Source organism: Misgurnus anguillicaudatus, chromosome 13 (genome assembly GCF_027580225.2).
Source record: "Misgurnus anguillicaudatus chromosome 13, ASM2758022v2, whole genome shotgun sequence".
NCBI lineage: Eukaryota > Metazoa > Chordata > Actinopteri > Cypriniformes > Cobitidae > Misgurnus > Misgurnus anguillicaudatus.
The window spans coordinates 32,009,172-32,036,642 of NC_073349.2; the positions used below are offsets into that span (position 1 = coordinate 32,009,172).

Genomic DNA, 27,471 nt, shown 5'->3' on the forward strand with positions numbered 1-27,471 from the left:
CAAATATCTAAAAAGTCTTAAATCAAGATGGATTTTCTTGATGAGCAAAATGACCCAGGAGTCAGTTTTTAGACACAAAATATCATATTTAAGTGAATTTGTGCTTAAAACAAGAAAACCAATCTGTAAATGGGTTCATTTTTCTTGAATTAAATGTTAAAAAAGTTAACTTATTTCAGATAAGTTAACTTTTTACTTTAACGCTTAATTCAAGAAAAATGAACCCATTTGCAGATTTTTTTTCATACCACATTTTGCTTGTTTTAAGCACAAATTCACTTAAATTTGATTTTTTTTGTCTAAAAACTGACTTTGAGGTCTTTTGCTCATCAAGAAAATGCATCTTGATTTAAAAGTTATTTTTTTGCAGTGTGAAGAGAGTAAAAAGAAAGTAAAAAAGAATTAAGGGCAATATTACAATAAATAATATGATATAAAAGAAGCTTTATTGAACTCTGACCTCTTATTTTATCAAGGGCTTTGGAAAACACTTCAAATCAATTTTGATATACAAGTATAATAAGTAGTGGACGGGATTTAAAGAATCTAGATTTATAAATGAAATATTTTTCCAATATAACAATTAGTTATTAAGCAAATCAAAATGAACACAGCAGTCTTTGGGTATTTAAAAATATGTTGAGTAAAAGCAAAACCATCAACAACCAGTTCTGAACTGATATACAGAGGATTTTTGGAAACATTGCATTAAAAAAACAGATATGGTCAGTGTGTTCAGAATGGCTTTTGCAGGGACAAATTCTATATAAAAGTTTTGATCTAAGAATGCGTTAGAAGGATAAATCTCATTTAAAATCGGTCCTGGTAAAATGACTCAGCTTAACGTTGCTTGGTTAATCTTCCTTATTATCTTATAAGTTATTATCTTAACAAAATATATGATTATTTTGCATTTTAATTACAAATGTGAGTAAAAATTATTTTAAGATGTGAGATATTCACAAAGATACTACGGATTTTGGCATGTCGTGTCTCTCAGGTTTAAAACAGTATCCTATTATAAACATACACTGCATTTATGTTGTACACACCAGATCTGCCTACAAAGTCATCATTTCTGAGTATTATAAGGCTGAATTTATGCGGCTGTGGCGCCGCGAGAATCTATAAGCGGATGACGTCACAGTACCGCGAGAGCGATTTCATAGCAGAATCCTCCAAAAGATTCTCGTATCCTCTCGCGGCACTGTGACGTCATCGGCCTGTCGGTTGTTGCGGCGCAATATGAAGTTGAACAAGTCAAATTTCACAAACAGATCTGATTATTTTAGTTAAGTAAAATCATCAAGGCTTGAGAGATCAAATATGTTCATCAGATCATCTGAGTCATATGAAGACTAAACACAATAATCAGAACACAGGCAGCAAAGGGGTATGAAAGATCACTACTTTACTGTGAGCTACATTAAATATGATTATCGTGTTCATGTTTCACCGTAATATCAACACAGAAAGCACGTGCAAGTGCTTTGCTATAGCAGTGGTTCTCAAACTTTTTCATAGTGCGGCCCCCCTTGTATATGGTACATTCCTTCACGGTCCCCCAAATTTTTTTTTTATAACAAATTTGTTCTAAAAACGTAATATTTAATGAGACAAAACATATTAAAGTTTACAAAGTAGTGCTGTTGGTTAGTAGCCTTATTTTTTTTTAGGTTTAATTACACAGAATTCATGATAAATTAATGTGTTTTATGAAATGTCATAAAACTGGGTCCCCCCTGGCACCATCTCGCGGCCCCCAGTTTGAGAACCACTGTGCTATAGAATAACTTTGATCATGACAGAGAGATTTTAATGCATTTATGACACGTGTGGTTTACAGAAAGGATCTGTCACATTAGCACCGGTTTCAATTCACATCGAACGTAAATAGTCATCATATATATAGTTCACCCAAAAATGAAAATTCTGTCATCATTTTCTCATCCTCATATCGTTCTAAAACTATATGAATTTATTTTTCTGATGAACACAAAAGAAGATATTTTGATAAATGATTATAAGCACACAGCTGATTGCAACCATTAACGTCCATAGAGGAAAAACAAATGTCATGAAATTCAATGGGTACCGTCAACTGTGTGCTTACCATCATTTATCACAATACTTCCATAATATTAGTTTTCCTACTATGAAGGTCAATGGTTATTATCATCAGCTGTGTGCTTACCATCATCCATCAAAATATCTTCATTTGTGTTGAATTTTTATATTTGGGTGAACTATCCCTTTAACAACCCAACTGAATGCTTTAACACACAGTCCACATGAAAACAAAGCTTTAAATGAAGTGTTGAAGAGAAAGAGTCCCACAGTCTTTAATACTTGTAATATCTCCTATAGCTCTGGATCTGAAGTGAACTGCTGCTATCAAGAATTGTTCAATTATCAGTCCTTGAATAGTTTAAGCTGACCTTTAATTGTAGTGTAACAATCTACAGTCACATTAAGCTTACAAAACGGCCACCAGAGGTCAAATAAAAAAACACAGCATTACAGCTGAAGCGTTACATATATACTGCAATGTGTATTAATGCTCTGTGATGAGGGCTATGAAAGTATATTAGTGATAAATCTATAAAAAAAAAAAACTTTATTCTTTAAGTCTTTATTCTGTCAATTCACCATCAGGATTCACTCCAGCAAATCACTTTCACAGCGATGAGACCTTCAAAGAAACACATGAGCCTCAGATTGATTGTTTCAGTATTGATCAGTCATCATGAGTGTGGAGGTCTGATGGTGGACAGACAGAATAAATGAAAGAGTTTAATACTCAATGTGTCAACAAACTGAGTAAAATCACAAAAAAAGAGTGTGATCATAAACTCAGCTGAAACTTTGAATGACACACACACGCACGCACGCACACACATATAAAATCCGATCTAAAACCAGCAGCATGAAGATTATAGACTTTAAAAGACCCCAGATCAGCTCTTTAAATACTGACAGTGAGAGAAATGTGTGGTTTATACAAAAGCTGTCTTGACTGGACTGAGTGTGTTTGTTCATCACATGATAAATAAATAACTGCAGGACAGATGAGACCAAACTCTCTACAACAGTGGATAAAACCAACACCACAGAAAAAACAGGAAGTGATGTCACTCAGGTGTTTTCACGTCAGCTTCTCTCCTCATCAGCTGTACTGTAAACAGATCAGAGATCAAACACCAGCAGTGTGTTAAAAGTGTGTCACATCTAATCCATTGACTTTCATTATCATTTTAATCTACATCACCGTACATAAGACATCCTGAAGACAGCGGCAGTCTTTAAAGATTAAACTACAGGCCTGTCTCTAAACAGATCTAGATGTAGTCATATTCATGCGAGCAACACAACCATCTTTCACAAATGAGACAATCCCAGAATGCACTGTGGCAACTGAAACCCTTAAAGGATTAGTCTTATAAAAACAATATAATTTACAAAGATAATTTACTCATGACATGGTCATCCAAAATGTTGATGTCTTTCTTTGTTCAGTCGAGAAGAAATTATGTTATTTGAGGAAAACATTCCAGGATTTTGATGGACTTTAATGGAACCCAACACTTAACAGTTTTTTTCAACAGAGTTTCAAAGGACTATAAACAATCCCAAACGAGGCATAAGGGTCTTATCTAGCAAAACGATTGTCATTTTTGACAAGAAAAATAACAAATATACACTTTTAAACCACAACTTCTCGTCTAGATCCGGTCCTGAAAGCGTCAGCGTGCCCTCACGCAATACGTCATGACGTCAAGAGGTCACAGAAGACGAGGCATAAGGGTCTTATATCTAGCAAATTGATTGAAAAAAAAATTCACTTTAAACCACAACTTCTCGTCTATCTCCGGTCCTGTGATGGACCAGCGCGACCTCACGCAATACGTCATCATGTCAAGAGGTCATGGATGATGTATGCAAAACTACACCCCAGTGTTTACAAGTGTGGAGAAAGAGGAGCGTTCAGACGTTGTTGTATGTGGAATGATACTAATTAATGTCTTTGTGTCAGTTTATTGTTTAAAATGGTCCGCAAATGTGCGTTTCATATATGTAACACGTGACCTTTCTACGTCACTACGCAATTACGTCAGCTCACGCAAAAAACATAATTTCTTCTGGACTGATCAAAGAAAGACATCAACATTTTGTATGACGTGGTGGTGAGTAAATTATATGGATTTTTTTAAAGAAAATTGACTAATCCTTCAATCTGAATAGGGATGCACCGATCCGATATTCTGGATCGGTATCGGGGCCGATCCGGCATTTTTTGCTGGATCGGATATCGGACTAACAGGACCGATCCAATTCCGATACTGCGCATTACCCATGGTTGTCACTGACAAGCGATTAAAACGTCAAAGTATTATAAAAGCACCATAAACGTTTTCATGCACTATAATCAAAGTCATCTTACACTCAATAGCTTCATGTGAAGGAACAAACGCACATTTAAAAATATTCATGCTCACAGAAACACTGTAACTTACTTGCAAACTGAGTTAATCCACTGATGAGAAGCGGACGGATAAAAACGCGTCATTCAACACAGGCACACACACAATAACACACACAATAACTGTAACGTTAGGCTTTATTAAAGATCTGATTTCATAAAGTCTCAGTAAGCTGTTGGATGGATGCAATTCACTATGTGCTGAGGATTCACAGGTGAAGCGGACGGATGAAACGCGTCATTCAACACACGAACCCTCAATAACTGTAGGCTGTTTTAAAGATCTGATTTTATAAAGTCTCAGTAAGTTGTTGGATGGATGCAATTCAGTATGTGCTGAGCACACGATGCATCAAATCTTTTTGTGTTTTAATAGTTATGAACTTAGCTTTCCATTGCGGAGCGAGGATTCCCATGCGAGTGTGAGGACGCTTCTAGAGCATCAATACTGCACAGTATTGCGCAGAATGCGCACTCAATATGATTTAGGCGCATCAATTCTGCACCCGAAATGTGCATAAAAGGTCCGGTTAAGTGCATAATTCCCAAAATAACCATCTGCACACTAAAGCTTTTTTACTGTGACTTTTTGCGCAATTAAGGAAAATATATTTAGCATACTTATTTGATCAAACGTGCCTATTTTATTTTCTCCTAAACACTGCCATGGTTAATAATTACTAATGTTCTTGTAACTTGTAAATCATTTTAAATGATTGGTTTTTAATTTAAAAGTATAATTATATATAATATAATTATATTATGCTAGATTTAGACATTTATATAGTGTATGTCTGTGTGTGTGTGTGTGTGTGTGTGTGTGTGTGTGTGTGTGTGTGTGTGTGTGTGTGTGTGTGTGTGTGTGTGTGTGTGTGTGTGTGTGTGCGCGTGCGTGTTTGTCTGTGTGTAATTTAAATTGCTCAAGAAAAATACAGTAGTATCGGATCGGCAGGTATCGGAATCGGCCGATACTCAGAATTCGGGTATCGGAATCGGATCGGAGATGGAAAAAGTGGTATCGGTGCATCCCTAAATCTGAACTGGCAGATTGGGATAAGGGAAATATTACATTTAGTACTTATTCAGTATAAAACTATTTCTAATAAATATCAGCTGATATTTCTTTGTAGACATCGAGGGTGTGCTGAAGGTTTGATGATGTCATACCTGTAATGGACATGTTGAGTGGTTTGAGATGCTTGATCTGTGTCTGTGGTCTCTTTGCTGACGCCTGTCGCGCTGATAACTGAACACAAGACATTTTCATTAATTACTGCAGAAAGCATCTACTCATTTCAATATATTTTCATGAGCTAAACAAAAATCTAAATAAAGATGAAAAGATTAGACATAAAGCAGGTGTTGTTATTTTGTAGCTATAGTCACATGTTTGAGACTCTTACCCATCAGATCACATCATCATTTAATGAAAAATTAAAAGAAAAGATGAATCGGTCTAAAGAAATATTAAGTAAATATGCGTCAGTACAACTAGATTTCCCTAAATGTCAACATTTTTAGGATTAATATTCAGTCAGTGAAGCACTGTCATCACAAACGCATGGAAGCAGACCTGAATTAATGTGTTTGTCTCACATTATTGCTAAAATTGGTTGATGCTGGACAAGGGTTTTCAAGTCGTGACAATGGCACGGTTAAACGTAATTCAAAAATGACATGGTAATAATAACATTTTTATCACAGTTAACCATTAAATCTAAAGTTGAAGCGTGTCTAACATCACCAAACATACTCATTGTAGAGTCATATTGTAAGAATAATGATGATGATGATGATGAAGAACATCTGTCTTGTATCTGACCCACCATCTGTCTGTCTGTCCTCCCGTCGCACTGCTCTCTGTCTCTCTTCTGTCTCTCTCTCCTCCTGCAGCGAGTGGATGTACTCTTGACTCAGAGTGTCGTCTGCGTCTCCGATGAGGTAAATGTTTTTAAAGCGATGATACAACATAGAGGCTTTAAACATGATGGCCTCGCTGCCTCTGAACCAGCGCATCTGATCACACAGACACAAGATGTTGACGCATGACGTCTAGTGTCAAATCCGGATCACAGTGTTTCCGCTATATACATTCTACCGTGGCGGCCCGCCATGCCTAAAACATCCCCGCCACGCCTGCGGTTGTGGATAGAAGGTATACAGCAAACGAAATCTCGCTGGATGACCACTGTTTTATCCTAATCCTTCAACCAAACCCAACTCTAAACACAAAATTTCACACGATTGTAGGATGTATTTGTATCTCATTTAGCCAGAGCCGCTGTTTTCATCCTAATAATCCTACCTCCAAATTTAATCCTTAACTTTTCGGCATTTGCTGTATCCCTTCTAGACAAAACCCACAGCGGCAACTCGCAAAAAGCTACAGAAATGTCCGCCCTGCCAGACTGGCTGTCTTAGAAATAAATTCCTTTCTGGATTCGCGTTGTTAACTCATTTATAAATAAATCTCCTAAAGTATCATCATTTCTTCCATGGGTTTAGTTTAATGAACAAATAGATTTAAATCAACAGATGATGATTATAGGCTACGTCTCTGTTTTGAGAAATAATAATAAAATAAATAAGCCTATACGAAATATGTTACACTTAAATAATAATTAAATTGACAAAACGAATAAAAAAGTATTTGAGTTTCTGGGTTTTTTTGTGACACGCTGACCAAAGCAGCAGAAAGCACGTCATGTTTTTAATGATTTTAAATAAGCTCAAAGTTTTCTCCTTATTGTGAGTTTACACAAATAAAAAAACATAATTTGAAGTTTCAAATATTGTTTTTCTTTTATCTTTATGACTATAAATTTAGGGTAATTTAAGGTGCAAGGTCATCACGCATTTGATGTTCACCGGCGCATATACACGGACGCAGCGCAGGGCTGCGAGAAAAGACATTATTAAACTTTTGATTTGACATATTACGAGTTTTTTTGGACATTAATTTGGAATCACTGTAGTCATATTATCAACTTATCTGGTCATTAGTTATTCAGAATATAGGCTATAAGCGCAGTAGCGCGCTGCTGACCGCTCAGCTGTCAATCAATCTTCTGTGCTTTAGATCGACTCACAAAGTTTCACATTAAATGATATGATATTTGTCCAAAAACAAAAGGCTAAATACTGAATACTACTTATATGCGACTGCAGGACATTAATAGTCGAATCTGTTTGTAAGGAAACTTACATTATTTCCGTGGAAGAGAAGAACGTTGGTAATAGAAACTTGAGGCAGACGGTGAGACTGTTTTATCTGTTTTCAGACGAAACAGCAGGGTCGGGGTACCCACGGGTGAACCGCATAATATTTGATCTAACGGGTGTAATAATAGACTATTCGCGTGTCATTTGTGTTGTAGATGCAGGTCGGGACTCAATAGACAAGAGTAAAATGCGGGTCTTACATCCAAGACCAAAATTCAACTCGTTTTTAAATGGCCCCGTGCTTTGTGTTTAAGATCTGTCTGAAGACCGTTAAAGGTTTCTATTCAACTGCGCGATTTGCGGTGTGACCGGCTCGGGGTCTTTATGTCAAATGGACCGGGTGTGAAATAAAATTGCTGCTGATGGATGTTCGGACCGTCAATCACAGCGGTGCGGATTATCAAACGGTACTGTGCGTGACTTTGCAACAGCTCTGTAACGCTAAACACGAGCACAACTTGCAATGCACACTACATTAAAACTACAATGAAATATCCGAACTACGTACGTAGCAATGTAACGTTTTTTAAGAAAATACATTTTAGAGCAAACATAGAAAAGCAATATGCTATAAATATAAGGAAAAGTAAATGACAGCATGAAAATGATAAAAAATACATGTTAGTTTACTGTAGCCTATATTCTACTTTTAAAAAAAATAATGTACATTTATAATCATCATGGGCGCCCCCTGCCGCCACAGCTGAAAAAAATCCTAGAGGAAACACTGGGATCATAAATGTATGTTTACCTTTCGGAGTGTGTCGATGAGTTCACTGTGGTTCTGCATGTTTCGAGATGACACAGGAACTCGACTCAATTCATCCAGAGCCAATAAACATCTACTAACATCCTGTGAAACACACGACTGTCAGCTCGGGGAATGACATCAAAACTCATTTATATATTATCAGTATTATAATAGGATTCATACCGGATTATCCAGCGTCATTGAGATTCTGATGTCCCCGTGCAGCCGGTAGAGTAAAGAGTCTGTGACGGACAGAGACAGCGCCTCACTTCTGTCGTCGTCCTCTTTGCTGTTAATGTTCTGCTGTCTGTCCATATCAGACATTCGAAAATCAATATTTTAAAGGAACACACACATTTCTATTTGTGTAAATGCACTCTATCCGAATACAATGTTCAAAGAAAGCAAATGCAAGTCAGATGCATGCAATTATTTAGTTGCATAAGTACAAAAACACAGTCTCTGTGATGATCATCTGAATTCACTCACTCAGCTTTCTTCTCTTCTTGTTCTTCGTTCTGCTCTGTATCTCCTCTCTGAACCTCTGCTGGTGTCAGCGGCCCGCGGTTTTCATCTTGCGCTTCACGGCTCTTCTCGACAGGTTTCTGCATATCCTCGTGTTGTGTCGTTTGTGTTGTGGATGTTTGTGTCTTTCCCCTGGTAGATGTGACCAAACCCTGAAGAGATCTCAACACGCTCTGCCTCTTCTCAGCCAGGATCTTACTTTTCTACAACAGACAGACAGACATTAGCTTGCTTCACTTTATCTGCTCTTTCTTTCTATAGCTCTCTCGTCCTCTCTCACCTCTTCATCTCTGGGTCTCTTCTTCATCCCTGGGTCTATCTCCTGCTTCTCAAAGATGCTGAGAATGTCACTTTTCATGTTTTTGCCATTCTTCTCAGTCTCTGATGTCTTTATCTCATTCTCTGCTTCTTTTAAGACGGACGTCTCAGTCTCTGATGTCTTTATCTCATTCTCTGCTTCTATTGGGAGAGACGTCTTAGTATCTGTCATTTTTATCTCATTCTCTGCTTCATTTGGAAGAGCTGTCTCAGTATCTGTCGTCTTTATCTCATTCTCTGCTTCGTTTGGGAGAGACATCTCAGTATCTGTCGTCTTCATCTCATTCTCTGTTTCGTTTGGGAGAGACATCTCAGTATCTGTCGTCTTTATCTCATTCTCTGCTTCGTTTGGGAGAAACGTCTCAGTATCTGTCGTCTTCATCTCATTCTCTGCTTCGTTTGGGACAGACGTCTCAGAGACAACAGATACTATCTCATTCTCTGCTTCGTTTGGGAGAGACATCTCAGTATCTGTCGTTTTTATCTCATTCTCTGCTTCGTTTGGGACAGACGTCTCAGAAATGACAGATACTATCTCATTCTCTGCTTCTTTTGGGAGAGACGTCTCAGTATCAGTCATCTTTATCTCATTCTCTGCTTCGTTTGGGACAGACATCTCAGAAACGACAGATACTATCTCATTCTCTGCTTCTTTTGTTAGAGACGTCTCAGTATCAGTCATCTTTATCTCATTCTCTGCTTCTTTATGGACAGACGTCTCAGAAACGCCAGATACTATCTCATTCTCTGCTTCTTTTGGGAGGGACGTCTCAGTAGCAGTCATCTTTATCTCATTATCTGCTTCTTTAAGGACAGACGTCTCAGTATCTGTCGTCTTCATCTTGTTTTTTCTAGCTTCCTCTGGGACAGACGTCTCAGTATCTGTCGTCTTCATCTCCATCTTTTCTGCTTCCTCTGTGAGAGATGTCTCTTCTCCTGTGTGTCGTTTCTTTTTTGTACCTGTGAGTCCAGACAGAGGCAGCCCTGATCATGTTTAACTGCAGTTATGTAACAAAAACAGAATATTTAGTGTAAAATGCTGGGTGGGCTTTAATTTGACTTGTTTATGAAAAGTGGGCAATAATAATAATAATAATAATAATACTGGTCTGTATTATTTTACCCTGCATGTGCAGCTCATGTACTAGGCAGAAAAATGAGTAAAAGAACCTTAAAAGAACATAAAGAGTTATTTACACCTATCATTTCATGTTGACTTTAAACTTCTAATGTTTGTCCTCCAATTATATGAACATTAATGGAGGACAGAAGATAAATCTGAATGAAAATCTGAAGTTTACCTGCTGAGCTCGAGGGACGGGACACATGAGTCTCATTCTTCTCATCACATTCGGTTTCAGATCGTTTGCGTTTCAGACGGGATGAATTCAGAGATCTGTCAGTGACTTCAGGTTTGGTCTCTTTCAGATCTGATCTAGAGCGTGTGACCCTTAAAGGCTGAAAGAGACAAAAGATCAGAAACTCAGCACATATTCTGACAAATAAAATATTGCTTGAGTGATGCATTCAACACCTACTGATGCCTGCTTCAGTATAATGTACAGACTTTGCTGCTTCAGTACGAAACTGGTACAATACTGTTAATTTTCTTAAGAAGACATGAACAGATCAGATCAAACTATTAACACACACCTAAACTAAAATAACAAATAATAAAGTTCATCTCTGTTGCAGAACCAAACAAACCTTTTTCTGACTATTAGCCTTTGTGTGTGTCTTCACCGACGCAACAATATTTCTCTTCAGCGTGTGTTTCTTGCGGGCAGATAGCGCTGATCTGACAGCGGCCCGTCGTGCTATGATGATGTTTCTGGACGGTAACCTCCTTCGCTCTGATGTGATGGTTTTCAGTGAGGTCGCGTCCCTCTCAGGTGCATCAGTCTTTGTCAAAACCCTCAAGCGTGTTGTTTTCTGCTCCGATGATGTTTGCGAGGGCTCTTTGTTCTTGTTTTTCACAGCAGTTTCTCTCTTCTTCTGTGTAACTGGTTTCGATTCACTCTCTGACGACGAATCTTTACGAGACACAGCCTGGACCTTCTTATCACTCTGACTCTCTGCTTTCTTCTTCTTGGCTTTTTGGTTCGGTCGAGACTCCAGCAGTCGCTTCACTAAAGCCGCTTTCTGACAAATACACAAAGCAAGAATAAGTTCAGAGGAAACCACCGCACACAAAAACATCAACTACAACAGAAGACTCCAACTGAAGCACAACATATCTGTGCATGACTGAAACTTGAATTATGATGATCCTCCCAACACTTTATATTGTTTCAGACAAAACAAATCTCATATAAGTATATGGACACTGATTTTAAACACTGACCTTTTGACCTCTAAGGCACACACCCGGATCATTCTCAATCTCCCACATACCCTCCTCGAACCCACCACGCTTGGTAGTTTGGCCATATTTGTCTTTGTTGGGCCAGTAGGGAACGATGTCTTTGGGGAAAAGAAATGTGCTGGAAAAACACAACAGTGCATAAATATATTATTTTTACATTACGGGTAAATCATTTAGCAGATGATTTAATCAATTCATTAAAAATGTCTGGTTCGTGAACAAATTGTTCTATTGAACCAGTTCTTTTCAGTGAATGAGTTGAATCCGTACACCAAATCGAACTGAATCATTTAAAAGAGTGTGTGTCTCGAGATGATGCACAGGTTACTCAATTTCAGATGTGCTTGACAGTTCAAAATAACAAGTAAGGAATAATTGACGACGGGCCATTGAATTATCAGAAAATTCTGCTTCGCGTCGTGCCGCATAACCACCTTGGGTGTGCATGATTTATTTTCAAATAATTCAAAGGACCGGAGTCAATTATTCCACTTATACCACGGTTACCACAAACATTGCTCTGGGGCCTGTATTTAAGACATTTTGAAAGTTTGGTGTGCGGTTATCGAAAAATAATGCATACCTATGGAACATTTCTCAACCAATCAGAATCCAGCATTCAACAGACCAGTGGTATAAAAGAGAGTATGTATCAACTCTTTATATAGGAGCTCTCCCGAACAGTACACTGACTGAATCGAGACCTGGTGAACTTTGTGATACTAAGCATGCGCAGCAAACACCGAACGTGTCCGACTCGATAAGCTGTTAATACTGCGTGTGTTTATTGAACAGGAGGATATAGAGATTCGAGAGTCAGGAACAGAATTAAATGATATAGAAGATTTAATAGAATAACATATAAATCAACCATACACAACTTTACTTGAATATGTTTTAGTGTATTTTACCCTCCTGAATGATAGAATTAGATGTGAATGACGTCATTACGTGAGAAAGTTAAAGAACTTAGAAACAAACTGTCCGAAAGAACCAGTTTATAATAAAGATTCAGACATCCCATCAAGATTTGACAAAAGATTATCAATTATTGCAGGCATAAACGTACCACACACACATATAGAAGTAACATATTTATATACAACGTCTTTGATATTTTGAATGCTGTGTGTGTGTGTGTGTGTCTTACGTTGTGTGTGTCCCATAGAAGAAGATGGGAATCTTATTTCTGGGGGCTTTTCCTTCACCAATCTGAGACAGACAAAACAACAAATAAACCCTCAGTTTTAATTGACCTTAAATACACATAAACTACATATGAAAAAACAACAGCAAGATATAAACTCACCCTGGCAGGCCAGAAAGGATAACCTTTCATCTTAGCAAATACTATATCACCTGTGATAAAATCACCTGTCCCCTGATCAGGTTTCACCTGCATCTGAACAAGAATTCAGTTCAGAAAACAGATCATGAAACAAAGTCATACAGATACATGAAACAGATCATGAAACGATACAAACACAGTCACGTGCCAATAACAAAACAATAAGCAACTTACGTTTACAAACAAAACATTCCTAAACTCACAAACTTCGCTTAAAGGGCACGAATTAACATCTGTAACTGAATAATATTATTTTATTATGATTTTAAGACATGGTATGATGGTTTTGCTCATTCAGTTTTGTATCGTGAGGATAAACTGTTAGCCGTGTTTTGCTAGCTTAGGCTAACGTTACTCAATATAGATATATTAACTCATCTTCATTGCCTTCTGCATATCTGCTCACTCAAATGACATTTTACATACACTTTGCATTAAAAAGTATATTGCAGATAATATATATTTAAAACCAAATTATCCCGTAATGAATGAAAGGACATGAAGACCAGCAAAATTGACTGCGGCCCCTTAGCGGCGACTGAATGGTTCGGTCCGGCCTCCCGCTCACAGTGACGGAGGAATGAACCATATCAGAGAGGGGCGTTTGACTTTGTAAATATTAAAAATTTAAATCAAAGTATAATTTATCTTTACCGTTTTAAACAAAACAACACATTATTTTAATTTATATAGACATACACAAGAAAATAAATAATTGTTGCTTATTACAAACGTTATACGACTATTATTGACATCGGTTGCTAAATAGTTAAAAAATCGGGACAGGAAGCGCCAACGTAAAGACCTTTTGAATATTATTACACTTTTTAAACAAAAATGAAAAACATTTGCTATAATGTAATGATAAAATATGATAAATAGTTGATATCTTACTCATGTTTCATGATGTTTGTCAGTGATTTTGTGATTGTTGTCATGGGGACGCAGAACATGGCGTCGCATTCAAACAGTCACAGCGTGTTCATGTAAACACACTCTGTAAAACTTTCATTTCAGGAAAACACATATTGCGAATGTTTTATATCAAAGCGGATAATCTACTTTAAATGCGTGTTAATGGTGAGTTTGTTTGTTCGTATAAATGTGTTGTGTCTGTTTGTTTTGATCGTTTATCGCTGCTAGAAATCAAAGTTACGATTTCATTCAGTTTGTGGTTTGAGCACTTCCCTGATTTCTATCATAATTTTACATGTTTGCACAAATTACAGCAGATTTACCTTTAAAATACACAGAATAAATAAGTTAGTTTGCCTAATCTGGATTGAAGTGCAGTTTAAATGTCTACTTTGTGATATTAACTATGATAGTTTACTCTGTTAATTTCTTCTATTAAACCACACTTTGTACACAATCATGTAGATTTTTGTGTAAAGTGCAATGCAGAGGAAGTATTTTAGTAACTAAATGATTTAAATCCCTTGTTAACTACATGTATAATGGTCAAATGTGGGTCATGCCTCTATTGTTTTGCAGGTGTCAGACTTATAACATTACATTGAACTAATGCCTTCTGAATTACCTGCTGCCCGGCAACGACATGGCAACCGGGTCAAACGTGGTAAAAACAACAGTCAGATGGTTTCCACCGTGCGGGCGTCTCACCCACCTGAGGTGACCCGGTCGACCCGAGACTCACAAGAAGAGATCAACAGGTCTATATATGAAATCATTTTGTGTGTTTTTAATGTGTAAAGCCTTTCATGTGTGTGTGTGTGTGTGTGAGATGTCAATCTGTTGTATTTAAAGACTCAAAGAAGAGATTGATCGGTTGCAGACAGACAGACAGGTCCGTGAGAGGGAGACAGGTGATGATGAGTTTACTCTCACTGCAGAACTGAGATGGAAACTCAATCAACTGGAAAAAGAGAAACTACATTTCAGTACTAAATACAACAATGAGGTGTGACATCACATTAGATTTGTGAGAATAGTGTCTTTTTTATAATGTTAGAATCGTGATGGTCACGTCTGTGTGTGCACAGGTTTCCCAGTATGAAGCTCAGATTGCTCGGCTAAGGGCGCAGGTGGAGCGAGGAGAAGCCCAGCGACAGACGCTGGAGTATGATGTTGCCGTGGTGAGGAGGGATGCTGCAGCTGAGAGGAGAGAAACTGAAGAGAAGATGAGAGACCTGAAAGAACACAATCTAAAACTGGAAGGTAAAGGGTGACCAGATAAAATCTCCCATGCTTATAAGTCTTCAGACGATACAATGTTTTATGTGGCTGTGTAAGATTTGAGTGTTTTAATATGATGTTAATGTGAAGTCCTCAGCTCAGAGCTACATCAGACAGTGTCCGATCTACAGAGATCTTTGGAGATAACACAGAAAGCACGCGAGGATGATCGACAGGACCTCCAGACGCAGCTGCGTGAGAGAGACCATCTACTGCAAAACTTGAGCGCTGAGAACGACCGTCTGCAATCTGACAAGATCCGGCTGGAGACCTTAATTCAAGTTTGTATTACTAAAAATGATAAATGAAACGATTAACCTATAAACCACTAATAAATAAAAGAGTAGTGTGGTTTTATTCTGTTAATTTAATAAAATGTCAATATCACACTGTTTAGGAACAGAACGACACTCTACAGGAGATGAAAGAAGAAATGGAGCGATTAAAAAGAGAAAGAGAGAAAGATGAAGAAAAACTAAGAAACAAATCAACAGAAGTGCAGCACAGCATTGAGAGAGAAGAGAAACTGCGCTCAGAGCTGAAGGTAAGATGAAGATTAAAATGAACTAAATGCTTATATTAACGATAATAAGAGTTGTGTACATGGTGACAATGACATATTATGAGCATCAAACATGATTGTTTCCTCCTTCTTATGTAAACCTCGTGCATGCTGGAAAACAGACCAATCACAACATAACACAAACTCTTGCATTACGTTGAGATGTACAACCCAACATTAAATAACATTAACATAGTTATCTCGTCAATCATGAGAAAACGCTTCCCTGCCAAAGACGAGTATTTCCGGCTTTCCGCAATACTGCTATTATCCTTTTAAAACCCGGAAGTATCGCTCTATGGCAGGGGTGGGGAACCCTGGTCCTGGAGGGTCACTGTCCTGCAGAGTTTTGTTCCAACCCTAATTAAACACACCTGAAAAATCTAATTCAAGTCTTCACGATCACTTGGAAATTAAATTCAGGTGTGTTTGATTAGCGTTGGAACTAAACTCTGCAGGACAGTGACCCTCCAGGACCCAGGGTTCCCCACTCCTGCTCTATGGCAAGCAGCTGCATGTCCTTGTATGTTTTGAGGATCACTCTGAATGGGATCTCTATCAAAAATCCTTCACAGAAATTGAATTATCTTAGCTTTTTGCTCAAAATTTTGTGTTTTTGAAGAAACCTAACCATACTGCCGAGCTGATTACTAGAGAACTAATGAATGGTAGAATACTTTTTTTTTTTTTGAAAGCAGAGGGTCTGTTCTTTCATTTGATATATTGTATGTTTATATATTTAAAGAAGAACATATTCTGAAATCCATTCAACTTTTGGAAAAACATGAGAAATATTGGCGCTGGCTGTCAACATTTAAAAAAAAAAACTCTGGCGGCAAAAGAGTTAAATTAAGTACAATGTTGTTACAATGATAAAAAAACAAAGTTGCGACTGCTGAGTTAGCGCTATATATATTTATAAAAAAATAAAAAGTTAGCGCTATATGTTAGTTAATGCTATATGCTAGTTAATGCTATATGCTAGCATTTAGGCTGAAGTTCTACTATTGACATTACAGTTACGTTTTGCAGGTCCATACAGAAAAAAACACAAACTTATCACTCAGAAACGTCCATTAACAATCTCCAAACAATTAATTATTATTCAAAATCTGATACAGACTCAAACATAAGATCTGTTTACACACACAGAGAGCTACTGAAGGAGAAACAGCCAATCAGAGCAGAGCTCAACATTAATTATTCATGACTCTTTCAAATAAGAAAATAATAGACCTTTTTATCCTAGGGTTGTAAATGGACATATAAAACTGACTCTGGATCATTTTTGCACTTAATAAAGTCACTGTATCTGTGTAGATATCAGTGAAAAATGTAACAGATTATTACAATGCATTCTTTGGCACCTTTATATTCTTGTGTGTAGTCGGCACTGGAGAAAGTGAAGGTTTTGGAGCAGAACATTGAGTTGGAGCGCGCCGCTTACCTGGAGTCTAAGTTCAACTCTGAGATCATCCAGGTAAAACATGTCTGTGTGTGTTTGTCAATGTAGTCACATTCATGTGTTGTGTTTATTAAGCGTGTGCGTCTGTGTGTAGGTGAGGATGAAAGATCTTGAGAATGATCTCAGGATGGAGAAGAACAGTCACGCTGATGTTATCTCCAGTCTGGAGCTGCTGAAGCAGAAGTTTGGTGAGGTGGAGAGCGCATACGCTCATGAAAGAGACCAATCGCAACACATCACACACAAACTTGCACAGTAAGAACTGAAACAAATGCATCACACAATCATTCTGACGTAATTACCACACAGATGATTTACATTTAAAGTAGATGCACTTATAATAGAAATCTATATAAGCAGAGCTTCAGAGAGTTTAGAGAGATGTGATCATTACACTTTTAAAACATCTCTGCTCTCTGTCATGACTCTGTTTTTAGTAATGTTACTCTTATACTTGTTATAATTTATAGTTTTAATGAATGTGATGTTGATGTGTTGAGGATGGAGAAAGAGTTCTTGAACATGAAGACTGATCTGATTGGTCAGCTGGATCAAGAGAAGGCAGGATCTGCTGATCTCATTGGTCAGTTAGAGCATGAAAGGGCGGAGTCACAGAAGCTATCAGTCAAACTACAAGAGCAGGAAAGAGTTTTTACAGAGAGACAAGAAGAAATCAACCAGGTGTGTGTGTGTGTGTGTGTGTGTCTCTGTCTGTCAAAAGCGTCCACTAAATGACTAAATGTAAATATAAATGTAATGTAAATCTGTGTGTGTGTGTGTGTGTGTGTGTGTGTGTGTGTGTGTGTGTGTGTGTGTGTGTGTGTGTGTGTGTGTGTGTGTGTGTGTGTGTGTGTGTGTGTGTGTTACAGGTAAAGAGGTCTCTAGCGTGTGTACAGGAGTCATATGACGGTGTGTTGTGTGATATTGTTGGCGTGTTACAGGAGTATCATCAGCCGGGGGAAGCACACACTTATACAGGTCACAACACAACTCACAACACAAACACATTTTACAATCAGTCTGTTTAACAACAGAAAACGAGTGTGTGTTTATGATTGTATTTGTTTTATAGAAGAGGGAGATAAACCCAAAGCTTCTGCTTGCCTGGACACCCTGAGGAGAACATTACACAACTACCACACACAGGTACACACACACACACACACACACACACCATTGTTGTACACCTGCTGGAATTGTCTGTGTCTCAGTCTGGTTTCGCACTGCAAGCGTGAGTAGTGCGTAAGCGGCGCGTGTTTTTTTTAGCGCCCATGTTAACAAGTTAAAGCATGAGCATGTGGCAGGAGCGTCGCTGAAGGAGCGTTGCTGCGACCGTTTCGCCGTCGGCTCTATTTTTGCTGCGCTGCTCACGCTCAATTAAAGTGACATTGTGCATTGTTTATTATTTAAATTGTGCATTGTTTATTATTTAAATAGTCATGGATTGACGCGACAAAGTGAAATTTTACTATTAAATGCCAAGTGTGTTTTAAACAGTCATGACTTTAAGCAAATTTAAAGAAAGCTATGAAATATTTAAAAACACACTGTAGCCAGAAGACTGCGCTGTCATTCACTATCTGCCCAGCAAATGAGTCCTCATCTATCTTAAAGGGATACTTCACCGATTTAGCATTCAGCTTTGTATCTGTAGAAACCCGGCAGTATTACTGAATGACCATGTTTCCCTCCATCATTTCCCCCTGAGAGGAGAGATATCTGCATTTTGGTTCTGCAAAAAAGTCCTCCGATGATGCAAAAATCGTCATATTACATCATCGGAGGACATTTTTGCAGAACCAAAATGCAGATATCTCTCCTCTCAGGGGGAAATGAGGGAGGGAAACATGGTCATTCAGTAATACTGCCAGGTTTCTACAGATAAAAAGCTGAATGCTAAATCAGTGAAGTATCCCTTTAATAATCTTCAGAGAAACAGATACATCTATAAATCTAAATCTTATGCTTAAACTGTTGAAGGGAAACACGATCGACTGCTTCATGCTGTCAGTCGCTGAGTGATTTTTTTATTTATTTATCGTAAAACTTCAGAGAAACAGATGTGTCATGGGCTTTTTTATGTCTATAATTGTGTTGTATGTCTATATCTGTCATAACACAGATCAGAACAGCATGAAAACAATGTGGATTAAACAAATCACAGTTATATACGGTAAATTACACTGACCGTCAAAAAGCGTCTGAAAGAGGTTTTGCTCATAAATGCATGAAAAATAAAGTAATGTGAACTTGAGATTTTTATACTGTTACTAAACTGCACAGTAAGCACTGCAAACACAGCTGGTGTGAAAGCACAATAGACACGCGCAGCAAATGCTCTCCTCACGCGGTGCTCACGCTACGCATATATGCCATGCTCACGCTTGCAGTGTGAAACATTTGTGTGTGTATTTGTGTAGTTGCAGGAGACGATGATTGTGATGCAGAAGTTAAATCATGAGATCTTAATGAAGGATGAGAAGATCACAGATCTACAGAAGCACATACAGGTGTGTGATCATCATCAGTTTATCATCACTACTTGGGTGATTCTCACGAAAACTTGGTTTTAAAAATGTCAAGCATGAAAATGTAAAAATTGCTTAAATTTACTTTTTTTCCCACCTGACATTGAAAAACAAAGTCTGGAGTAAATGGGAACATTAATTTAAAAACTTTTACTTATCATTTAACACTTTTTGTAACATAATTTAAAAAATTAGTCCTAAAAAATCTCATTACCGCAACAGTCAGAAAACATCAACACTGACATATTTTCAAAATGACATGACAAACCTGAAAGAACATAATTTGGAGATTCTGCACATGCATTTAAAATCAAAGTATTATGCTTCTATTAATTAAATTAACATTTAATAAGCATCTGTTGCGGTAATGATAATCAAAATGTCGTGTAAGCATTCTGACAAGACAATATTTCAAATTAACTGTAAAAAAATGATCTTACCTGGTAGCCATCTTGAAGTAACTGGTCCATGTGCTTGGTCACTCAAAATCAAACTTTATTAAAATTCTGTATGTCTGCTTAAACTGTTCTCAAAAAGTGTTGCGGAGGATGAGAACATCAGGCAAGGACACATCATTTTCCTAATTTTTCTTCATTATCATTATACATGAATATTCAGTAAATATTTTTTCTGTCATCTAAAGTAGTCTAGCAAAACATCCATTTATTTTTTTTTCTTAATATTTTTGTGTTAATTTGATTAAATTACAACATAGCGCAGGTTCAAACACAGCCGGACACATTGCGGTAATGAGAATTTCAGCAGAAAATGAGATAAAATTTCCAATTATAAATTCTTATGTTGAAATCACACATTGTGCAAGCTAGAACACAGTATTGTGTTAATTCTGATGCTTTTTAATGTTACTATATTACACATTTTAAAGCTAAAATCATTAGTGCCGTGGTGTTTCAATGGTTTCGTGAGAATCACCCGCTTCTGTTCTGTTTAAACATCTCTAATGACAAAATGTGTTTCATTTAGTTCTGCTTTACTGCTGTTAAACCTGTCTGTCTGTCCGTCTGTCTGTCTCACTGTCTGTCTGTCTGTAGGAGTCTGAGGCACGTGGTGTGTGTGTAAATGAAGAGGTTAAGCGGTTGCGTGTGTGTGTCGCAGACGCTGCAGCTGATGCAGACAGAGCTCAGAAAGATCTGCGCAGACTCACACACCAGCTGCAGGAAGAGAAAACACAACACGCACAAACACAAACACAGATGAACACAATTCAACAACAGCATCAGAGAGACGGTCAGGTACACAACACACACACAGTTCAGTCTCTTCATAAAGCAGCGTTTGTCACTTCAGTGATGTGAGATGGAGAATTAACAGGAACTACATTTGGGTGGAGCTTGAATTTACTCCTCAAGATTTGATTGGATTATAAAAAATTGGGCATATGATGTTATTGTTTGTTTGCATCAGCAGAAATGAAGCATTACTACAAATTCATGCTGATGTTTGTGTGATTTATTTTTTGTGTGTCGTAGGAGAAGTTGACATTCCTGCACATGTTGTATCAGCGTTTAGTCGCTGGATGTGTACTGATGACGCCTGCACACAGCATGCTGGGTAGTTTTTCATGGGCAGAGCTTAGTGCAATGGTACAGGAGCATGTGGACATATTGACCTCTGACCTTAATGCAGCCAATCAGAAGGTAAGATGAGTCGTACTGGAATATAGTGTAGATGTGTGTAGCCAACAGAACTTATACTGTGTGCGTCTTTGTGTGCATGTGTGTGTTTGCGTATCTGTGTGTGTGTGTGTGTGTGTGTGTTAGGTGTTGTATTTGGAGAGTATGTGTGAAGGAAGATCTGCAGCGCTGGAGGCTGCGAGTGATAAACTGAAACAGAGAGAGAAGATGTGGATTCAACAACGTGAAGATCTCAACACACAACATGCACACAATAACACACAGCTACAGCACAGAATACAGGTATACACACACACACACACACACACAATCATTAGTTCGTATGATGATTTAAATACAGTCTGTGTATCTCTGCAGGATCTCAGCAGGCAGCTGGAAGAAGCCGAGGGTCGTGTCCGCTGTCTGGAGTGCGCTCAGTCTGAGCATGAACAGGAAGTGACACGTCTGCAGGAGTTATTGAGCGCGTGTGGACGTGAGGAGGCGTGTCTGTTGGCGGCGTGTGGCGTGCTGGTGGGTTGTGTGCGTGCCCTACGCAGACAGGTGTGCTGGTTGGTTTGGCAGAAGTCTGTGCTGCAGGAGCGCGTTAGAGACGCAGAGGTTCTGCAGACGGACGTCAGCACGTTGCTGCACGCGCTCCGTGACAGCGGGGTCAAAGGTCAGTCGGAAGTGAAAGGGCCGGCGATGCGTGCGTTTCGACGTTGCGTGATCGCAGTGCTGGCGGCTGGACGTCTCCGTGCGCTCGGGCGGAGCTCTTCCATGCTGTTCCGCGTCTCTGTGGGTTACGGCAGGCTGCCCGATGTGTGTGTGAGCGAGGTGAGGGTCAGAGAGAAAGATGAAGATGAAGACAGCAGAGTGACGAAGACGCTGAACTCCTCTGAACTGCTCGTGCTCATACACACCTGTATGGAGGGGATACAGGAAGAGCTGAGCACAAGAGGTTACAACACACAAACACGCTTCTGTTGATCAAAATAAACAACATACAGTATCTGAACCTGTGTGTGTGTGTTTGTGTGTGTGTGTTAGATGGTGTGATGTCTGCAGCTCAGAGCAGATGTAGAAAACTGTTTGAATGGCTGCTGTCAGATGTGGACGCTCAATGCTTTGGGCATTATGGGAACGGCTCACTTGCACGACTTCTAGGTGTCGGACTCCTCAAGCTCACAAATGACCAACACACCAAACACAGCTACACTAACAGCAAGGTAACAGAGAGCGTTAAAGGGATAGTTCGGCCAAAAATGACATTATATCAAACCCATGATTTACCCACCCCGAAACCGTCCGAGATGCGTATGTCCATCATTTTTCAGACTAACACATTTTTAGTTATTTTAGAAAGTGTCTTAGAGGCTGTTTACACTTGGCATTAACATGCGTTTTCATCAATCGGATCACAAGTGGACGACGTTAATGCCAGGTGTAAACGGTGTTCAAAACGTTTTGAGCTCGTCCACTTTCGACCACTTTCAACCACATTCAGAGTTAGTCGAAACCCGTTTAGATCAGAATGCTTTTGTAGTGTAACCGCACATGTGGTTGAATGTGTTCGAACAGCCACACACGACCGCCTTCTCTCCGCCCATTTATCTAATCTGAGGTACTGAACACAATGTTTTACATCTTTTCTAACTTGATAAAACTAAAGTGGCTGATCTCCGCAGTTTCATTTTGCAAGCGTGTGAAAGTTGCGCAATCTTATTTCATTAATTGCGCTGAAAATATAGAGAAAGCTCTAACATATACATGTACAAAACTCTGTGCAGCATGTTTACTTACAACACAAGCAGCGGACTCCAACATAATATTAGTTCAAGTCCATGTAAACTCATCATTTCTCCTGCTCGCGTTTAAAGGGGTCATGGCACAAGACTTTTTTAAGATGTCAAAAAAATCTTTGGTGTCCCCAGAGCACATATGTGAAGTTTTAGCTCAAAACACCATATAAATAATTTATTATAACATGTTAAAATTGACACTTTGTAGGTGTGTGCAAAAATGTGCCGTTTTGGGTGTGTCCTTTAAAATGCAAATGAGCTTATATAATTCAAACACTGATCACAATGAAGGTGGTTTGTTCAAATTAAAACTCAATTGTGCTGTATTTTCTCTCTCTCTCTTTTTCTCTGTACTAAATGGCAGTGCTGTGATTGGATAGTGCAGATTAAGGGGCGGTATTATTATAATAGGAGCCCCTTATGACATCATAAGGAAAGCAAAATGTCACCAACCTATTTTCTCTTGTGCTTGTAGAAAATGGTTTACCAAAATAGAAGCGCTGGGGACCCAATCATAGCACTTAAACATGGAAAGTCCGATTTTTATGCCATGGCCCTTTTAAATGACAGCGGAGAGACTCGCCCACAGTCTCGACAGACTACCCCCTCACAGTATTCAGGACAGAAGCGGTCGAAAGTGGACAAAAGAGATGGATTTAAATACCAGGACCAGGTGTAAACGTGATGTGTCTCTCTCGTCCGCTTAAGCACATCTTAATACCAAGTGTAAACAGCCCCTTATATCTTCCAGCTGCTAAACAGTAAAGTTACGGGGCCAGCTCCTTCAAGTCCAAAAAAATTGCATATATCCTTTTCCAAAGAAATCCAAACTAATGGACATATGCATCTCAGATGGCTTCGGGGTGAGTAAATCATGGCTTTAATAAAGCAATAAGTTACCAGTGCATTTTATAACAGCTAAGGGGCGTTGTTTGTAGGTCCTGGTGGCGTCTCTGCAGAAACAAATCCTGGAGTTCACACAGCGTCTACATTCAGCTGAAGTGGAGCGCAGGAACCTACGACTGCAACTCTCACGCACTAAACACAAAGACACACACACTGTGAGTCTTATATATTATTATTATTATTATTATTGTTATTATTATTATTATTAGAGATATATTTGCCAATAATCTGTAATGGTTGGTAAAAAAAATTCTCTCTATTGGCTGATAGTCATGGCCGATATATATACTGTTAATCTAAAGAGAACAGGAAAATGCAATACATTCTCTTTGTATACATTTTTTTTAAGAAATATCCCCCAAAGTCAAGATTTTTCAACTTGCGCAAATCAAATGTTCTGTGATACCGTCTCCAAGATATGGGCTGTTTTTACAAAATTCATTAAATCATTAAGTCATGTGATTGATTTGATGTTTACGTGTAATATACATTACGAAATATTATATATTTTTAAAAGCATATTATAATTTGAAGGCTTACCGCATCTTTGCATTGACTTAACATGTAAATCACTGGCACTGATTTTTATTATGGTCTGTCAGTTATGTGTTCCTGTACAGCAGTTTGAGAGTGTGTGTAGTGAGCTCAGTAGTGCACTAGAAAGGGAAGAGTGTGCTCAGCGTCTGCTGCGAGATCAAGCCACACACCTGCAGCGGCTGGACATCAGTATGCAGGTACACGCAGGAGAACAGCTGGAGAAGAACCAGACGCTAACACACGCTGTACAGGTACACACATACACATCAACACTCATTCATATATCACAACACCAATAATGATGATGATGATGATGATGATGAAGATCAACCGTGACTGATCTTCAGAGTCTATCAGATGCTAAACTGGAGCTGAAGAGGAAACATCAGTCACTGACATCATTACAGAAACACTTCAGCCAATCACAGCAGGAGAAAAAACAACTACAACAAACCATCAAGAGCGCTGAGAACGCACTGCGTACAGCAGCAAAGTAACACACACATGAACTGTTATATATATTTATTACACCACCCTGTCTATCTATTGTAATGCATTGGCTGTTAGCACATATTAAGTTATCTTTTTAAAAAATGTTTTTTTTTTGTGTGCATTTACAGGAATAGAGACTCTCTGATGAGCTACATCAGATCTGTGGAGGATCATTTGAAGGAGGTAAAACACGTGGGGATACAGACAGGACAGAAAATATATTGACTTTGGGATTATGTGACTCATTTGTATGGGTCACATAATCAACATAATTTCGTGAATCTTTTTGGTGTATTTTATTTATTTAGTTTTTGATTTAGATTTTGTTTTATTCAGTGGAAAATATTTTATGTATCTCTGCACCTGAGCTCACTTGTAAAGTTGGGTCTCTATTCCCCTAACCCTAACTCATTATATATTCAGATGAGAGATGACATCATCGTGAGGAGGGGCGTGTCCTCACAGGATCATATTCCTCTACATCGGCCTCTCCTCCTGCCAGAACACAATAACATTATTAAAACCCCACAGACTGAAGCGCTTCAGGTAAATCACATTCATATCAAATACCGCACAAAAGAGTACAGAGATCACACTGAAGACATTGGGCCCTATTTTAATGATGTAAGCACATGGTCTAAAGGTGCAACAGGATGTGTCCGAATCCACCTTTACTAAAAATGGTGAGAAAAATGGTGTATGTGGCTGACACACAGTCTAAAAGTGTTGTTTTTATTCTCGTAATGATTAATGTATGTGCTTTGAGTTTAACGATCAATAAATCCAATGAGAGTCTCATCCCCTTTAAAAGCCAGTTGTGCTTGCACCATGCCGATTTCTTATTAGATGGTGGAGTTTGTAAACTGAAAAACTAAGTTTACCATTGATGTGAAAACATTTAGTTTTTATTTGTATTGATATTGTTATTTTTTGTATTAAACCTTTGGTTCTCTTTAAAAGTCTTTATCTTTCAGTCATGGAAGTAAAATTAGCAGGCTTTTAATTGCTGTAAATGTTTAAATAGCCTACATGATCTGTGTAATCTCAAAGAATCATTTACAAACATGCTAGAAAAGGTTTGTACTCTTTATACTTTGTGTAACAAACAGAACAGAGATAAAGAATTTACAAACGAGAGAGAGATGAAACCTTTCAGCGCTGGGACAGCGGCGTGAGTGAAAAGCATTACTTTAGGTTCTCATATCCACAGATACAAAGTCATCATATACAATAAATCTGTGGGGTGGCATTTAAAACAAACAAACATTTAAAAATAGATGCAATATTTGCATTTGTTTAAAGCAAAACGTTTAATTACTTACCAGGCTACAGGTGAAGCAGCTCTTTACACTTTCTAACGTCTCATAATCGATCCTCATTTATGTCCAGGAGACTCAATAATAATCTTTTACACTTTAATTTTTCATATTTTAAAAATGTTTGTGTGCTACTGTGCATAAATGTGTGCGCCAAACTAACGTGCTTTGTCGTCCCGTTTATATGCATATATAATGCGCTCATTAACGAAAACAATATTGCATCATTCACTTTTGAGCAGGTTTTTGTTGGTCAAAATAGCAACGGGCCAACAATGCTCCTGAACACACCTCGTTTTCAGACCAGAATGCCCATTGTCGCAAAAATTTAAACATTGTGGTGCTAAACGTGAAAACGATTGCCCTGCATTGCGCCGGGTGTATGATAAGGCCCGTTGACTTTTCAATATCGGAAACTTATAAATAAAAGTGTTAAATAAAATGTATTTTATTGTATTTGTGTCACAACACTTCCACTGTATGTAAATGTGATGTTTGTGTGTGTGTGTCTTTGTGTGTTTTAGAGTTTGGTCAGAAGTTTCCTGGAGCTCTTTCAGATGATGTACTCTAAGATCTCATGTCAGGAGCGAGAAATCTCCTCTTATCAATCTCACATCACACAGAACACGGCTGTTTTATGAGAAACATGTGATGATGTCACTGTCACGTCTTCTGCTTCTACTGTTACTGTATCTGTAAGATATCTCACTGATGTTGTTATTCACCCTCCTTAACCTTAAATGATTGTTGATTTGTAAATGAGACGGGTCATGTGATGATAGTGTTATGATTCATTTCATAAAAGTTTGTGTGTCTGTGTGTGTGTCTGTAATGAGAAATGCTGAAGCATTGGTTTGTGTAATGTGTGTGTCTGATGTTCAATTATACACACACAGAGTTAAAAGTCTCTGTCGCTGCTGTCTGCTGAAGGATTATATGATGGGATATAGAGTCAAGGATCTTTCTGTGTGTCTCTTATAAACAGACTGTCAGCGTCTCTGCTTTCATATCTTCTGCTCTGTCACAT

At 38.2% G+C, this 27,471-nt stretch overlaps 2 protein-coding genes across 4 annotated transcripts; one reads left to right on the plus strand and one right to left on the minus strand.

Moving 5' to 3' along the window:
• Window positions 1-1,813: 1,813 nt before the first annotated feature.
• psip1b (PC4 and SFRS1 interacting protein 1b) lies at window positions 1,814-14,018 on the minus strand. 2 transcript variants are annotated; one of them, XM_055187926.2, is made up of 13 exons: window positions 13,904-14,018; window positions 12,971-13,063; window positions 12,812-12,873; window positions 11,641-11,779; window positions 11,004-11,438; window positions 10,598-10,754; window positions 9,259-10,256; window positions 8,943-9,181; window positions 8,637-8,760; window positions 8,454-8,555; window positions 6,307-6,496; window positions 5,648-5,726; window positions 1,814-3,175 (listed from the first exon to the last, which is right to left on the minus strand). In XM_055187926.2, the coding sequence occupies exons 2-13, from the start codon at window positions 13,061-13,063 to the stop codon at window positions 3,151-3,153; spliced, it is 2,643 nt and encodes an 880-aa protein (XP_055043901.2). In that variant the 5' UTR covers window positions 13,904-14,018; the 3' UTR covers window positions 1,814-3,150. The 2 variants fall into 2 exon arrangements, with proteins under 2 accessions (XP_055043901.2, XP_073731746.1); XM_073875645.1 differs by lacking the exon at window positions 13,904-14,018 and adding an exon at window positions 13,385-13,571 and having other exon boundaries at window positions 12,971-13,060.
• On the plus strand, window positions 13,747-27,203 carry ccdc171 (coiled-coil domain containing 171). Of its 2 annotated transcripts, XM_055187923.2 has the most exons (24): window positions 13,747-13,806; window positions 14,027-14,089; window positions 14,504-14,682; window positions 14,777-14,930; window positions 15,013-15,187; window positions 15,296-15,486; window positions 15,603-15,749; window positions 17,155-17,247; window positions 17,327-17,487; window positions 17,733-17,913; window positions 18,102-18,210; window positions 18,305-18,378; window positions 19,653-19,742; window positions 20,813-21,013; window positions 21,251-21,418; window positions 21,542-21,697; window positions 21,773-22,352; window positions 22,442-22,620; window positions 24,132-24,254; window positions 24,702-24,887; window positions 24,984-25,129; window positions 25,257-25,311; window positions 25,552-25,674; window positions 26,969-27,203. In XM_055187923.2, exons 3-24 carry the CDS (start codon window positions 14,534-14,536, stop codon window positions 27,083-27,085), a joined length of 3,558 nt encoding a protein of 1,185 aa, XP_055043898.2. In that variant the 5' UTR covers window positions 13,747-13,806; window positions 14,027-14,089; window positions 14,504-14,533; the 3' UTR covers window positions 27,086-27,203. The 2 variants fall into 2 exon arrangements, with proteins under 2 accessions (XP_055043898.2, XP_055043899.2); XM_055187924.2 differs by lacking the exon at window positions 13,747-13,806 and having other exon boundaries at window positions 13,953-14,089; window positions 22,460-22,620.
• Window positions 27,204-27,471: the final 268 nt, after the last annotated feature.